The following is a 14,079-nucleotide window of genomic DNA, read 5'->3' as shown; positions in this document are numbered from 1 at the left end:
AACGATGGGTTCGATGACGGTTTGGATGTACCGTGCACTATTCAGTGTCCCCTCGACGATCACCAGTGGTGTACGGCCAGTGTAGGAGATCGCTCCCCACACCATGATGCCGGGTGTTGGCCCTGTGTGCCTCGGTCGTATGCAGTCCTGATTGTGGCGCTCACCTGCATGGCGCCAAACACGCATACGACCATCATTGGCACCAAGGCAGAAGCGACTCTCATCGCTGAAGACGACACGTCTCCATTCGTCCCTCCATTCACGCCTGTTGCGACACCACTGGAGGCGGGCTGCACGATGTTGGGGCGTGAGCGGAAGACGGCCTAACGGTGTGCGGGACCGTAGCCCAGCTTCATGGAGACGGTTGCGAATGGTCCTTGCCGATACCCCAGGAGCAACAGTGTCCCTAATTTGCTGGGAAGTGGCAGTGCGGTCCCCTACGGCACTGCGTAGGATCCTACGGTCTTGGCGTGCATCCGTGCGTCGCTGCGGTCCGGTCTCAGGTCGACGGGCACGTGCACCTTCCCCCGATCACTGGCGACAACATCGATGTACTGTGGAGACCTCACACCCCACGTGTTGAGCAATTCGGCGGTACATCCACCCGGCCTCCCGCATGCCCACAATACGCCCTCGCTCAAAGTCCGTCAACTGCACCTACGGTTCACGTCCACGCTGTCGCGGCATGCTACCAGTGTTAAAGACTGCGATGGAGCTCCGTATGCCACGGCAAACTGGCTGACACTGACGGCGGCGGTGCACAAATGCTGCGCAGCTAGCGCCATTCGACGGCCAACACCGTGGTTCCTGGTGTGTCTGCTGTGCCGTGCGTGTGATCATTGCTTGTACAGCCCTCTCGCAGTGTCCGGAGCAAGTATGGTGGGTCTGACACACCGGTGTCAATGTGTTCTTTTTTCCATTTCCAGGAGTGTATGTACTGAATGGAGTAATTTTTATTTTCATAATTTAAAACTGATTCATTTATTATTGTGGATTGAATTGTACCAGGTGCCATTAATGCATAATTAATTAAGCTGACCTATCTCTGGGATATGCCTGTCATCACTTAAGTTGCAGACTCCAGACAAAAACTTCGAAAACCCCATACATCTGAATCGAATTGGTTTATTTTCCCAGACATGAGCAGTCTGTAGATGATAAGTTGGCCAATGGCCATGATGTTCCGCGGGGAGTGGGGACATGAGAGGGGGAATGTTTCCTTGCTTGTGCTTCAGTGCTGACGAAGCCAGTTGGCGCATGCCTCCATTCGACTAGCATATATACACTACACATGATAGAAACAAGGATTTGTGAAAGCACATTATAGACACATTCATATTCAAATGTAGTTCTAATTTACAGTAAGGAATTTGAATGTAAATGAAGTCAGTTTTATATAGCTCAAAGAATAGAAGGCAAATGATATTTAAGATATTCAGTTGTCTGGTGAGTGGGGCATTGTCACGGTGCATGTGCATGTGATTGCCCATAGTCGGTGGCTTCTCGTTGTCTCAGTAAAAAAATGTGGATAATACAGGGTGTTCCAAAATGGCATTTATTGTTTTGATCACATATATTGCAGAATGGTGATAGGTAGAAAAGTGCGGTTTGCAGCATAATGTTTGTACACACCTAAGGTTCGAGTAACTGCTTAAGAGAGTTCAACATGTTAAGATGACCATATTTTCTAGATCCAAATTCAGGACACATTAAAAAAATTTAATATTGCAAAATAATTCTTAATTGAATGTTATAAATGCAACTATCACATTAATTTGTTACAAAAAGTACATTGCTTTTAAGATGGAGTGCGAGCAGGTGTACAGTATTTATCAGTGCTGTGAATTTTCTTTAGCATGTCTGTATTTGTCAACAGCATATGAAAACATTCAGCTCAAGTTTCATCATAATTCACTTTAGTCACTAACATTCCTTTTGTAGTTTCCACAAGAAACTGTGTTTAGTCACTACTCCATACATTACTGGTTTGGGAAACAGCATGCCAATACAGCTGAAAAATCATTTCATAAGTGTTAAATCTGGTACAAATAGAGGTTCCAAATTACTTTTGCAAAAATTCAGGACAGAGGTAGAAAAATTGTGACTGTCACAAAAAATGGGGAGGGGTTGCGGATGGTAACTGTAAATGTGTGTGCCATCTGTAGCACACAGTATAACTTAGCAATGTTCCAGTTCTATGTCCGGCCTAGGGAGTCCTCATTAAAGTGTGCTGCTGCAGCTCTGATGCAAGCTCACCAGTCATGCAAGTCTTGCCCAAAGAAAAAGAAGTGATGGGGTTCTGCAGAACCTGTGTGTCAGATCTGGTATGTACCAACCATTCCACACACTGTGCCACTGGAGGGTAGCCAGTTACTAACGAATCTGGGGTGGGGGTGGGGGGGGAGGGGAACTGCTTTATATGCTCATGAACATTATGCCGCTAACTGCACCTATCTACCTATTCATATTTGTAAAATATATGTGATCGAAGTTATAAAGATAATTTTGGAAAATACTGTGTGTGTGTAGGAGAGCAGCCAAGCATTTTAATATGCTAAATTGAAGGAAGTATATGGCTCAGTCCTCATTTAATGAATTTTTACTAAGGTTTATTACAATGTATTTATTTCCAACCAACCAAATTTCTCCAGACACGCAAAAAGGTCTGGGTTTACCCAATACAGTTGTATCAAAATCCCTACAGAATACCTCTGGACGCTCTCAAAACTTAGGACCAATCCAGGGAAATATAGAAGTATTGAGTTGGGGAAAAAAAGGTATCCATAATGGTTCCATTAAGGCAGTGGTTCCCAACCGGGGTGTGATTACACCTTGATGGCTAAAATCAGATTTTCTGAGGGGGTAAAAACGAAAACGGTTTGATTGTGCTTCAGTTGTGGAGCTATCTTTTTTTAAAAGATAATATTGATTATGAAAACGGTTTGATTATGCTTCATTTGTGGAACTATCTTTTTTTAAAAGATAATATTGATTATATATAAGTTATAAAAAATTACTTTTTCTCAATCACTAGCATTAATGCTTGGCACTATGAGATGGAGGTTACAGGCTTCTCACATACTCCACCAAGTACACACATACTTTGTGCTTACTGCCATACATCCATGACCGTAAAAACGAAACATAGGAGTCTACACATAATAAATTCTAGATATTTGATGAAAATGTATTCTCAGAGTTGTAGATATTTCATGCAGCAGACCAGAAATTGCTTTATTACTCACTTTAAAACAGGTAAATGAAGTAATTGACAGCATGACACAGCAGTAACTACATAAGGGCTACTATAATGCTTACACAGGATTATTATTATTGTGGCCAGACACAAAGTATTAAAACCCTGAAGTCTTTCATTTTATGCCAGTGCAAAAGTAGAGAATTCAACAATTACGTGATTTACAAAGAGTAAGTATAGTGCACACATTTGAACTATGTTGATTTGAAATGGGGTTGTACGTGAAACAGTTGCCGCTGGGATCAGAGTAGTGCAGAGGAAGCGTTTTTCGTACAAGTGTCTACACTCATTGTGGATGGTTAGCTTTCTTATCTGAGAGGGAACTGTAGTAGCAGCCACAATGCACGGGGAACTGCTTCATCATTCATCGTATTAAATAAACACACACACACACACACACACACACACACACACACACACACACACACACACACACAAACAGGAAAGAAATGTGGTATTAAAGGTTTATAGATGTGAAAGTAGATGGTTGACTATAACAGCTAAATAAAAACACGGGACTGAATGGATTTGGAACTTGATTTATAATCTGTAGTAATTGAGAAACACTCAGATATAAAAGAGGTTGTTGGGCACTAGCAGTATTAGTCACCTGATTGACTCATTAGTCAGTGACTTAATAAAACACAAAAACTAACTATAATTCATCTTTTGCTATTTTAGAAGTAAATGTGCTCAGAGATTATTTTCCATTCTAATTAGGGGCTAAGATTGGTGATGGGGCGGAGGGGGGTGGGGGGTTTGGATGGGAATACTACTACCCAATATTTGATTGCACTCAGGGGTAATAGTCTATGAAAGGTTAGGAACCACAGCATTAAGGATATATGAAGAAGAAAGGAACCTTAACTCGTTTTGGTGACAGTTGGCATTCCATTTTATAGGCAGTGTGTGATTATCTCCACAAATGCAAAATCATTTGAATATTCAGCCATTTATACGTGTGGAAGGTTAACTATTTTGTACAGAAAATTATGACTCCGGCTGCATTTGCACACCCCATATTTTCAATTCTACAGATAGTGTCATAACTATTATAAATTCACAAGCAAAAATTTTCAGGACTGTATGGATTATGAATTGTATGAGGCTAGGAGAGATTATTAGTCTGTTTTAAAAGCATGTTATATTTGAAAAGTTTTTCCTATTTAAATGGTTATTTTCTGCTTTTGAGGCTTGTATGTGTGAAATTTTTCAATTGATTTTAAACATTTTGATGAGATTGTAACTGAGCCATGTGGTAAGCTTCAGGTTATTTCAGTTTATGAGTCAACCAATATATTGCTTCCTCTTGCACACACCTCATGAAAATATCATGAAGGTAAAAATTAGAGAGAATCGAGCTCACAGGCCAGCTTAGCAGCAATCATTCTTAACTGCGAAACATTTGTGACTGGAACAAGAAAACAGGGAAATAGCTGTGGTACACCAAGTACTTGCTCTCCACCACACACCAGAAGAGAAAGTGAGTTAATATTTCAGTTCCATCAAGTTCTGAGTTAAGCTGAAAGTTTCAAGTCCCTAGCTTACTGGGAAACTTTTTTAAAATTAATTGCAAAATTTGTACAAAAAAGAAAAAAAAATTACAAGAAATTGACAAATAAAAATGTGCTAAAAAGTAGTAGTTCGTTTATATATACACAAATTTATACTGCAACAGCTGCTTTCAAACTTTTAAACAAACCAAAAATTGATACTTAATGCCACAAGTATGAAAATTAGTATTTCAGTAAATAAATACATACATTTTTGAATATATCTTATTATTAGTGTTACACTTTTTTTCACACATCCTTGAAATAATACACTTTATTTGTCTCTAGCAAAATGTTGTCAACCATAGTCGTTGGTTCATGTATAGTAGAAAAGGCTGAAAAATCATGTAAATAAAATCAAACCTGGTGAGTGAGTGAAGATGCAATGACAGAGTTGTTTTAGTCAGTTGTCTCACACTGAATGAAACCACTCAAACACTTGAATGAGAGAAAACACTCATATAGCTGATATGGCCGCAGAGACTACTTTCATTTGGTTGACTGAAAAAACCAACTGAATGAAGAAACAATCGACTGACCAATTGATTGTTTAAAACAGTCGATTGTCCCATCACTGTGTGTGCGTGAGGTGTGCTTACTTGTTTGTGTCAGTGGTGCGTATTTCTCTTTTGGTGACGAAGGCTGTAGCTGAAAGCTTTCTACATCTACATCTGCATTTATATTCCGCAAGCCACCCAACGGTGTGTGGCGGAGGGCACTTTACGTGCCACTGTCATTACCTCCCTTTTCTGTTCCAGTCGCGTATGGTTTGCAGGAAGAACGACTGTCTGAAAGCCTCCGTGCGCGCTCGAATCTCTCTAATTTTACATTCGTGATCTCCTCGGGAGGTATAAGTAGGGGGAAGCAATATATTCGATACCTCATCCAGAAACGCACCCTCTCGAAACCTGGCGAGCAAGCTACACCGCGATGCAGAGCGCCTCTCTTGCAGAGTCTGCCACTTGAGTTTGCTAAACATCTCCGTGATGCTATCACGGTTACCAAATAACCCTGCGACGAAACGCGCCGCTCTTCTTTGGATCTTCTCTATCTCCTCCGTCAACCCGATCTGGTACGGATCCCACACTGATGAGCAATACTCAAGTATAGGCCGAACGAGTGCTTTGTAAGCCACCTCCTATGTTGATGGACTACATTGTCTAAGGACTCTCCCAATGAATCTCAACCTGGTACCCACCTTACCAACAATTAATTTTATATGATCATTCCACTTCAAATCGTTCCGCACGCATACTCCCAGATATTTTACAGAAGTAACTGCCACCAGTGTTTGTTCCGCTATCATATAATCATACAATAAAGGATCCTTCTTTCTATGTATTTGCAATACATTACATTTGTGCAAGTGTCTTTTTAATTGTGCCTCTTTACTACTTAATGTGTCATCTTTACAATAAGTAGCAATCTATCTTTCCATACATTGTTTATATTCACACCTCTGTATGTATTCATCTCACAATTACCTCTTAACATCCATTGTGATAATGAGCGATTTCGTTCTTGACCCTCCTTGTTATAGGACATGTCCTTCTCCAGAGGGCTTCATACTCTGGCAGAGCCCAATAAGAGGGCAGAATGTAACTTACTTGGGACATGCTCTATTTTAGTTGATAGCCAGCCAAGTGTGGTAAAGCTTGTCACGTTTATTAGGGCATTAGACTGTAGACTTTAGAAAGTTGCAGAGTGGCTGTCTTGATCTTTTTTAGTTTAGTGATCAGCCAGTTTCATTGTCTGCTGTACTGTTGTATTCAAATACTTGATTTTTTACCACACTCTTCTCATGAGTTCAAAGTTTGGATACTTAGATCTTGCTTGTATGTACACAAAAATGTCATCATTAATATTCCAGCCACAGACAGTAAGTAGCAACAAAGAACCTTCCATTACACAGCACCACCATGGACTGGAAAATCTGAACTGCATCCCCCATGAGGATTTTAACTAGCTATCATTTTACCCAGAAATTGTTACTATCCATCTCACCTTCTCTGAAAGGGCATTCCACCAGCCTATGAAATATAATGTGAAAAACACAGTTGTGACCAGTTCCATACATACAGGCTGCACATTCTATTCCAGGCCTCCACTTGTATATTTCGTCCTGTCAATGGCAGGACTACCTCTGAAGCTAGACATGTTACATGCCAATTCTAATCTGACATTTATGTAGGCTTTCTATGGAAGCATAACCAACAACCAGATGTCCAACTACGGTATATGAGTAACTACTGACAAAACTTTGCCATAAGCAAGTTTGACAAGCAGGTGGCTGAACAAGGTGCTCAGCAAAATATGCTCAACTCACTCTGTTCGTCCACAAGTTGTAGGGGCAGTAGGTGATGAGGTTGACACTGTGTTTGTTGACTTTTGGAATGTTTTAGATGTAACTCCCCACTGTGGCCTAATGAAGTAAATGAGTACCTATATGTAATATTGGAAAAGCTTTGTGACTTGATTCAGGACTTCTTAGCAGATTGAACTCAATGTAAAAGTCATTTCTGGTGTAATTGAGGTTGTGTTATGGTGTTGTTAGTGGCTACAGTATTTGGTAATGATAGAGAGGATAACATCAGAGGCTTTGTGAGGATATTCATGCAAGATATGGTTGTATATAGGAAAATCACAATGTCAGAAATTTGTAGTGAAATACAGTGACTGGCACTTTACCCTCTGGAAACTGTAACAACCATGAAATATATGGAACCAAATGTCAGGAGCAACTTCACATGGAATGCTCACATAAATGTAATTGTAAGAAAAGCACTTACAGGATGAGATTCATTCAGGTAATCCTAAGAAAATGGAATTCACACATGAAAGAGGTTGGTTACAAAACTGCTGACTGTCGTTAGACCAATTCTGGATATTACTTGTCAGTTCACTCTGTATGATGCTGTAGAAATTCTGTTAGCAGATTTTAGTGATAGTGCATTGAACAATGTGATGTACCATGAACTGGAACGTTATATCATGATTCTCTGTTTTACAGCATACTCCAAATTTATCTTTATTGTATGAAGACAGTCATATCAATAGAAGATAAAGCTCATCATACAACAACCTATTCTCTTTTGGGATGCTCACATTAAAACTGGCCATAAGGCAGTTTTAGCAGCAGTGATTACTAAAGTACAAAGGGCAACCAAAACAAAGTGGAAAGATTCATGTGCTCAGCAAAGTATCTTGTATCTGAATGAAAAACGTTGAAAACTTTAACTCTGTACCGAAGCATATATATCTATGTCCCGAGATTGAAAGAATTGTTGACCATGCACATGATAGATACATACAGAGTAGAAAAGTTCTTGATGGAAGGGACACTACACCCCCCCCCCCCCCCCATGGTATACTGCTGTCCCTGTAACATCTAAGAAGCTAACTACTGCATAATAGGTGTAAAACAAAGCACAAGGTTAATGCTAGAGGGATGCTGAATGGAAAGTATTTGGCTGACAAGGGCAGTGTGTGAAACCTACCTTTCAAAATACTTTCCATTGCAATTAATATATTTGTCCCACTGGTGCTTCCACTGTTCGAAACATTTTTTGTAGTCATCTTAAGAAATGGCTGACAGCTCCAACCTTATTTTTTTCTTGACTTCTTAAATGGTATCAAATCGGTGTCCTTTCATGCTACTTTTCATGCATGAAACTAAGGAAAAGTCACATGGAGCCAGATCAGGCAAGTAAGGTGCGTGGCACAGTGGAACCATGCCAATTTTAGCCAAAAACTGTAACAGAGATGGCTGTGCACACAGATGCATTGTCGTGGTGAGAGAACCATTCTCCTGTCTGCCACAAATCGGGTCTTTTTTGACAAACACTGTAGCACAATCTTCTTAAAATTTCCAAACAAAAGGTTTGATTGATGGTCTGACCTGGGAGAATAAATTCTGAATGAACTACACCCTAGGCATAAAGAAAGCAACTCAGCATTCTTCTGATGTTTGATTTGAATTGCAACATTATTTTGGATGGGGTGACGAAGTCTTCCATTGGCTTGACTGTTGCTTTGTTTCTGGGTTGTAACCGTAGCACCACACCTCATCACCAGTAATGACCTTTGACAGAAAATCTGAATCAGTTTCAAGCTGTTGTTTCAAAACACATGTTTTAACTTGATGCTTCTAGATAACCCACTAATCTCTGACAGTTGATCAATTGTCTGTCAATGGTCTGTGAGCACAAGCTCTCAAAGTTTTTCAATATTTTTGTCAATTTGGGCAGTTGATGGACGTCCAGAACAAGTTTTGTCCTCAATTGACAGGTCACGATTTTTAAATCAAGCAAACTACTCGTACACTTGAGTTTTTTTGCATTGTGTCATCTCAGTAAGCTTTTTTCAACATTAAAACAGTTTCAGCAGCATTTTTACCCTTTAGAAAACAAAATTTCACAGCTGCACATTGTTCACTTAAACTTGTCATCACAAAAAGACAAATAAGAACAAAACAGCGCTCGCAAAAAACAATCACTGCAGTTGAACAGAACAAGCCAGATCAACAACACAGGTGGCACTGAACTGGCAACGAGTTGTACTATACATGCCTAGCAGCAGAAATACCTACTACAAAGAATTTCTGGTCATATCTAAAGGCTGTTAATGACACCGAAGTTAGTGTCCAGACACTTAACGACAGCACTGAAATTGAGGGTAACAAAGCAAAGACAGAAATGCTGATCTAAGTTTCCATATGTTCTTGTGCAAAGGGAAGTCCAGGAGTATTCCCAGGGTTGCTACAGGTTCTGGAAATTAGGGTAGGTCAGGGAATTTCAAAAAAGTAAGGGAAATCAGGGAAATATCAGGGAAATTTGAAAAAAAAAATACAGGGATGATCTTGTTTTGTCTCATTAGATGAAATGGTTTATTTACTGAGGTGTCGTGTATTGTCTGTGACTGGGTGCACTGCTTCCCTTCTCCATCATTCCTACTGTTTCTCTCCTTCCTACCACCCCCTTCAGCTTGCAGTCAGTGCTGCCACCACTTCTAGCCGCTACCCTAGCAGCTGCCGTCGAGAGGCAGGGAGGCACGAGGAGTGGTTTGCTTGGATCCAATACTCAGATACTGTAAACACAGCAGCCAGATATGGCAGTCATATGTGCACGAGTTGTGCCTGAGTGATTGTGTGAATGTGTGTGTGCTCTTGTTTTCTGACAAAAGCTATGGCTGAAAATTTAGTAGTGAGAGTGTGATTGTATTTTCCATATGCCTGTCTATGGTTCTGCACTCATCTTTATGGTGAGTTGCTACCTATCGTCATTATTATTGATTCTCAGAATATTTGAACAGGTTATCTGTTGCATGGATGGATCACTGTGATCTCATTTCATCAACATGTTGTCTGTGGCTCTTGAATAGCTAGCCACACTTGTGGAAATCCATAACGGGCCAAAACCACCGGCCATTTCTGTAGGTATCTGTACTGGATCAGGCCTGTCGATCTAAAGCCATTCAGTTCCCACTAATGTACAGGTCCTGCCTGTCGGGTCTAGTGCACCCATTTGCCCACAGGCTGGGTCTAGGGCTGTTTGTGTGTAGCATAATGCAGCAGATTTTCATGATTTATTCAAGGGCCCAGGACTGAGATGTTCTTCAGCACGCCAGAGGCCATGGGTGCTGCTTTTCAGGATTTGCGACCGTCTCACTGCAAGTACAATGTGCAGTGTGGTGTTTTATAGACATTTTATTTGTTCTAGTACCTTTTGGCACTTCAAAAGTGGTTTATATGTTAGAAAGTATGGATGATAAGAAGAAGAAAATTGTGTTTGTCGCTGGTGGTTTGTATGCTATGTACTCACATATTTCTTGAAAGAAAAATCACAAAATGCCTGTAAAATAATAGATATAACACAGTGGGTAATAACCAACAATAATGAACATAGGAGAGCCAAATTTTATTGGCGGTCATATACAGTGTTGGTTTACACAATTCTTCCCCACCTTATACACTTCTTTCAAGAGGCCTACGTTTTCCGAGGTTATTTCTGAAGGTATTTTAAGTATGTCTTGCAACTCCAAGGAAATGCGTGTTTTCGCCAACAATGTGTTTTGTTTTATTGAAATAGAAGAACATCAGTGGTCTGAATGAAACACTTATAACATTTGCCTTTCTCCATCTAAAAACAGTTCATTACAAAAGATGTTGATGTAAGTACTTAAGATTTTTGCTCACATCAGGAAACGCAATCTGCTTGAAATTTTTTAGATATTTTCTCGTTTGCATTATTGTTTCTTGTACTGTAACTGCAAAGACATATTTTCAACTTACGTCTTAACTTACCCTTGAGATCTCAAAATTTGTCAGGGAAAAATGCTAAAATATGTCTGGAAATCAAGGAAATATCAGGGAATTTCACTTGGGGCAACTCTGATTGCCCATTTTAATTCTCGCCATCGCAAAGGTGAGTGAAATAAATATTGGCATCACTGGTGTCCAGAAACAGCCACTAGAAAATACAACAATGCTCTAGGGTCAGATGGAATTCCTGTCAGATTCTATGTTGCATTTGCAGATGAGTTGGCCCAAGTTTTTCTGTAATCTAAGGTATGTCCCTCAAACAAAAAATCATGCTAAGTGGTTGGATTAAAGCACAGGCATGCCCAGTGGTTGGATTAAAGCACAGGCAATACCCATGTGTAAAAAAGATAGCAGGAATGATCCACAAAACTACCATCAGATATCCTTAACATTTAATTGTTGTAGAATTTTAAGAAAAAATTCTGAACTCAAATGTAAAAAGAAATATCTCAAACAGAATGACCACCTCCATGCCAACTGGCATTTATACTGGAAACATCAATCATGTGAAACACAACTTGCACTTTTCTCAAATGACATACTGAAAGCTTTGGATCGAGTCAGTCAGGTATATGCAGTATTTCTGACTTCAGGAAAGCATTTGACTCAGTTCTGCACTTACACTTATTACTGAAAATTAAATCACATCTGGTATCAAGTGAAATTTGTGACTCAAGCAAAATTAGTGACTGGATTAAATACTTTTTGGTAGGCAGCATGTAGCTTATCATTGTGGATGGAGAGTTATTGAAAGATGTAGAAATAACTTCAGGCATTCTCCAGAGAAGTTTATTGGGGTCCTTGCTGTTCATGGTGTACATTAATGACCATGCAGACAATATTAATAGCAACTGCAGACTTTTAGCAGATGATATGATACTCTATGATGAAGTGCTGTCTGAAACAAATTGTGCAAATATTCAGTCATACTTTGATAAAATTTCAAAGATTGGCAACTTGCTTTAAATATTCAGAAATGTAAAATATATTCAGAAATGTAAAATTGTGGACTTGTCCTATGATGACATTGTCATGAAAGACAATTGGAAACAGTCTACTCATATGAATACCCAGGTGTAATAATTTGTAGGAAAATCAGTGGCAGACTTTGGGTCACTGGTAGAATAGTAGGGAAATGCTATCAGTCTACAGATGAGATTGCTTTCGAAACACTTGTATAACCCATCCCAGAACATTGCTCAAATATGTAGGCCCCGTATCACACAGGGCTAACCAGGAAACTGAATGTATACAAGTAAGTGTAGCATCAATGGCCACAAGTTTGTTTGACCCAAGGGAGGGTGCCATGGAGATGCTGAAACCACTGAACTTGGTAGACACTTGGAGATAGATGCAAACCATCCAGTGAAAGCTTTCTTACAGAGCTCCAAGAATAGTGCCATGGAGATAAGATTAATTACAGTGTGCACAGACACATTTAAGCAAGCAATTGTCCAGTGCTCCATATGTGAATGGAAATTGAATAAGCCATTACAACTGGTATATCATTGCTTGACAAAGTATGAATGTAGATTTAGATCCCGACTTCTGTATTACTACCATGGAAAAATAATATTGCCTTAGATGGTTCTAGAAGAAAGTGTTGAGTTTTTGGAGGAGAGGTATATTTGGAAGTTCAGATTTGGATGAGTGTTGAACTAATAAGTGAAGTGTTTGTGTCATTGTGAGGTCTTTAATTTTTATTGGCTTTTTAAATTAATGAAGTTGCATAGTCTTTTGTGCTTTAGAGTCGGTGCTCTTTTATTTGTTTTCAAACTTGTATGTAAACTCATCAACGCAAAGGAAATTAAATGTTTAGCATTATTATTTTAATTATTGTTATTATTGTGTTGAAATAGTTTTATTACAATTGTGATGGAGCTAACATACTTTCATCAAATTATGTGTCATTACTGACGGAGTAAATTTTGTTTTTCAGGTCAGACTGCAAGAAGCAGGTAGATCAGTTTCCTGGAGCAAAATACAGGAAATTTCCCACTGAAGTTGAAGCAAGAAATTTTGTAAGCCAGTTTTGCACAAATTCATCTCACCCAACAACAATCAAAAGAGAGATTCCAAGTAGAGGTCCTTATACGACTGATGAGATAGCTAATATATATGTTGAGGCTATTTCAAATGCTGTGAAACATCGTGCAGACAGTGGCGCAGCTGCTGACCAACACAATAATGAAGAGAAGGCAACAGTGTCAGATATTTACAAGCGACTGTCACAACTGGAAGAGAAACAGGATGAAATAACAAAAAGAATACGCGAGGAGCTAGATGAATTGAGAGAGAATTTTCAAGCTCTTGATTCAAGGCTTTCTAAAATGGAATCAAAAATTTTTGATAAATCTGACATGGATCATGTTGTAATAAAATCAAGAATTGATGATATAAATAAAGTGGAGAAAATATTTGAAGAGGAGTTTGGTCTCCTCAGAGAAAAAATAATCAATTTGAAAGCACAGAAAACGGAGTTAGTTCCGAAAGACAATGGTACTGAATCTCGTAGGCAACTTCTAAAAGAAATATTGTATGAAGAAACTAAGCCAAAAGTTGTTGGAAACAGGTTAGTACTTCTTAAGCTCAATTTAAAAAACACTGTGTGGATAATATGCATACTACAAGCATAGTAGTTTATATGTAAAATGCTTATTTTTTCCTGTAATGGTGGAAGCTGAGGAAATGAATTAAAATTTGTGCCATGTCTAGGACTTGAACTCGGGTCTCCTTGCTTACTAGGAAGGTATGCTAGCCATTACAACACCACAGAACAATACAATAACTAACATAGCTGCATGGACTACACTAGTCCAATGCCCTCTGTAACACAAACTTCAATTTGCATCTTATGCTTATTATTAGGGAGGGCATTGATCTACGGTAGTCCATGCAGCTATGTTAGCTGTTTTCCTGTGGTGTTGTAATGGCTAGCATAACTGCCTAGT

At 39.3% G+C, this 14,079-nt stretch overlaps 1 protein-coding gene across 1 annotated transcript in view; it reads left to right on the top strand.

Annotated features, from left to right (window-relative positions):
* The window catches only part of LOC126251959 (ribonuclease H1), a 121,662-nt gene that overhangs the window by 13,720 nt on the left and 93,863 nt on the right, over positions 1-14,079 (top strand). The window contains exon 2 of the mRNA XM_049952726.1: positions 13,068-13,700. Within this exon, the coding sequence (XP_049808683.1) occupies positions 13,068-13,700 (633 nt within the window). The remainder of the gene's footprint in view (positions 1-13,067; positions 13,701-14,079) is intronic.

This window comes from Schistocerca nitens, chromosome 1 (assembly GCF_023898315.1).
Source record: "Schistocerca nitens isolate TAMUIC-IGC-003100 chromosome 1, iqSchNite1.1, whole genome shotgun sequence".
In the NCBI taxonomy this organism is placed as follows: Eukaryota; Metazoa; Arthropoda; class Insecta; order Orthoptera; family Acrididae; genus Schistocerca; species Schistocerca nitens.
This window is presented reverse-complemented; position numbering and strand designations above follow the sequence as displayed.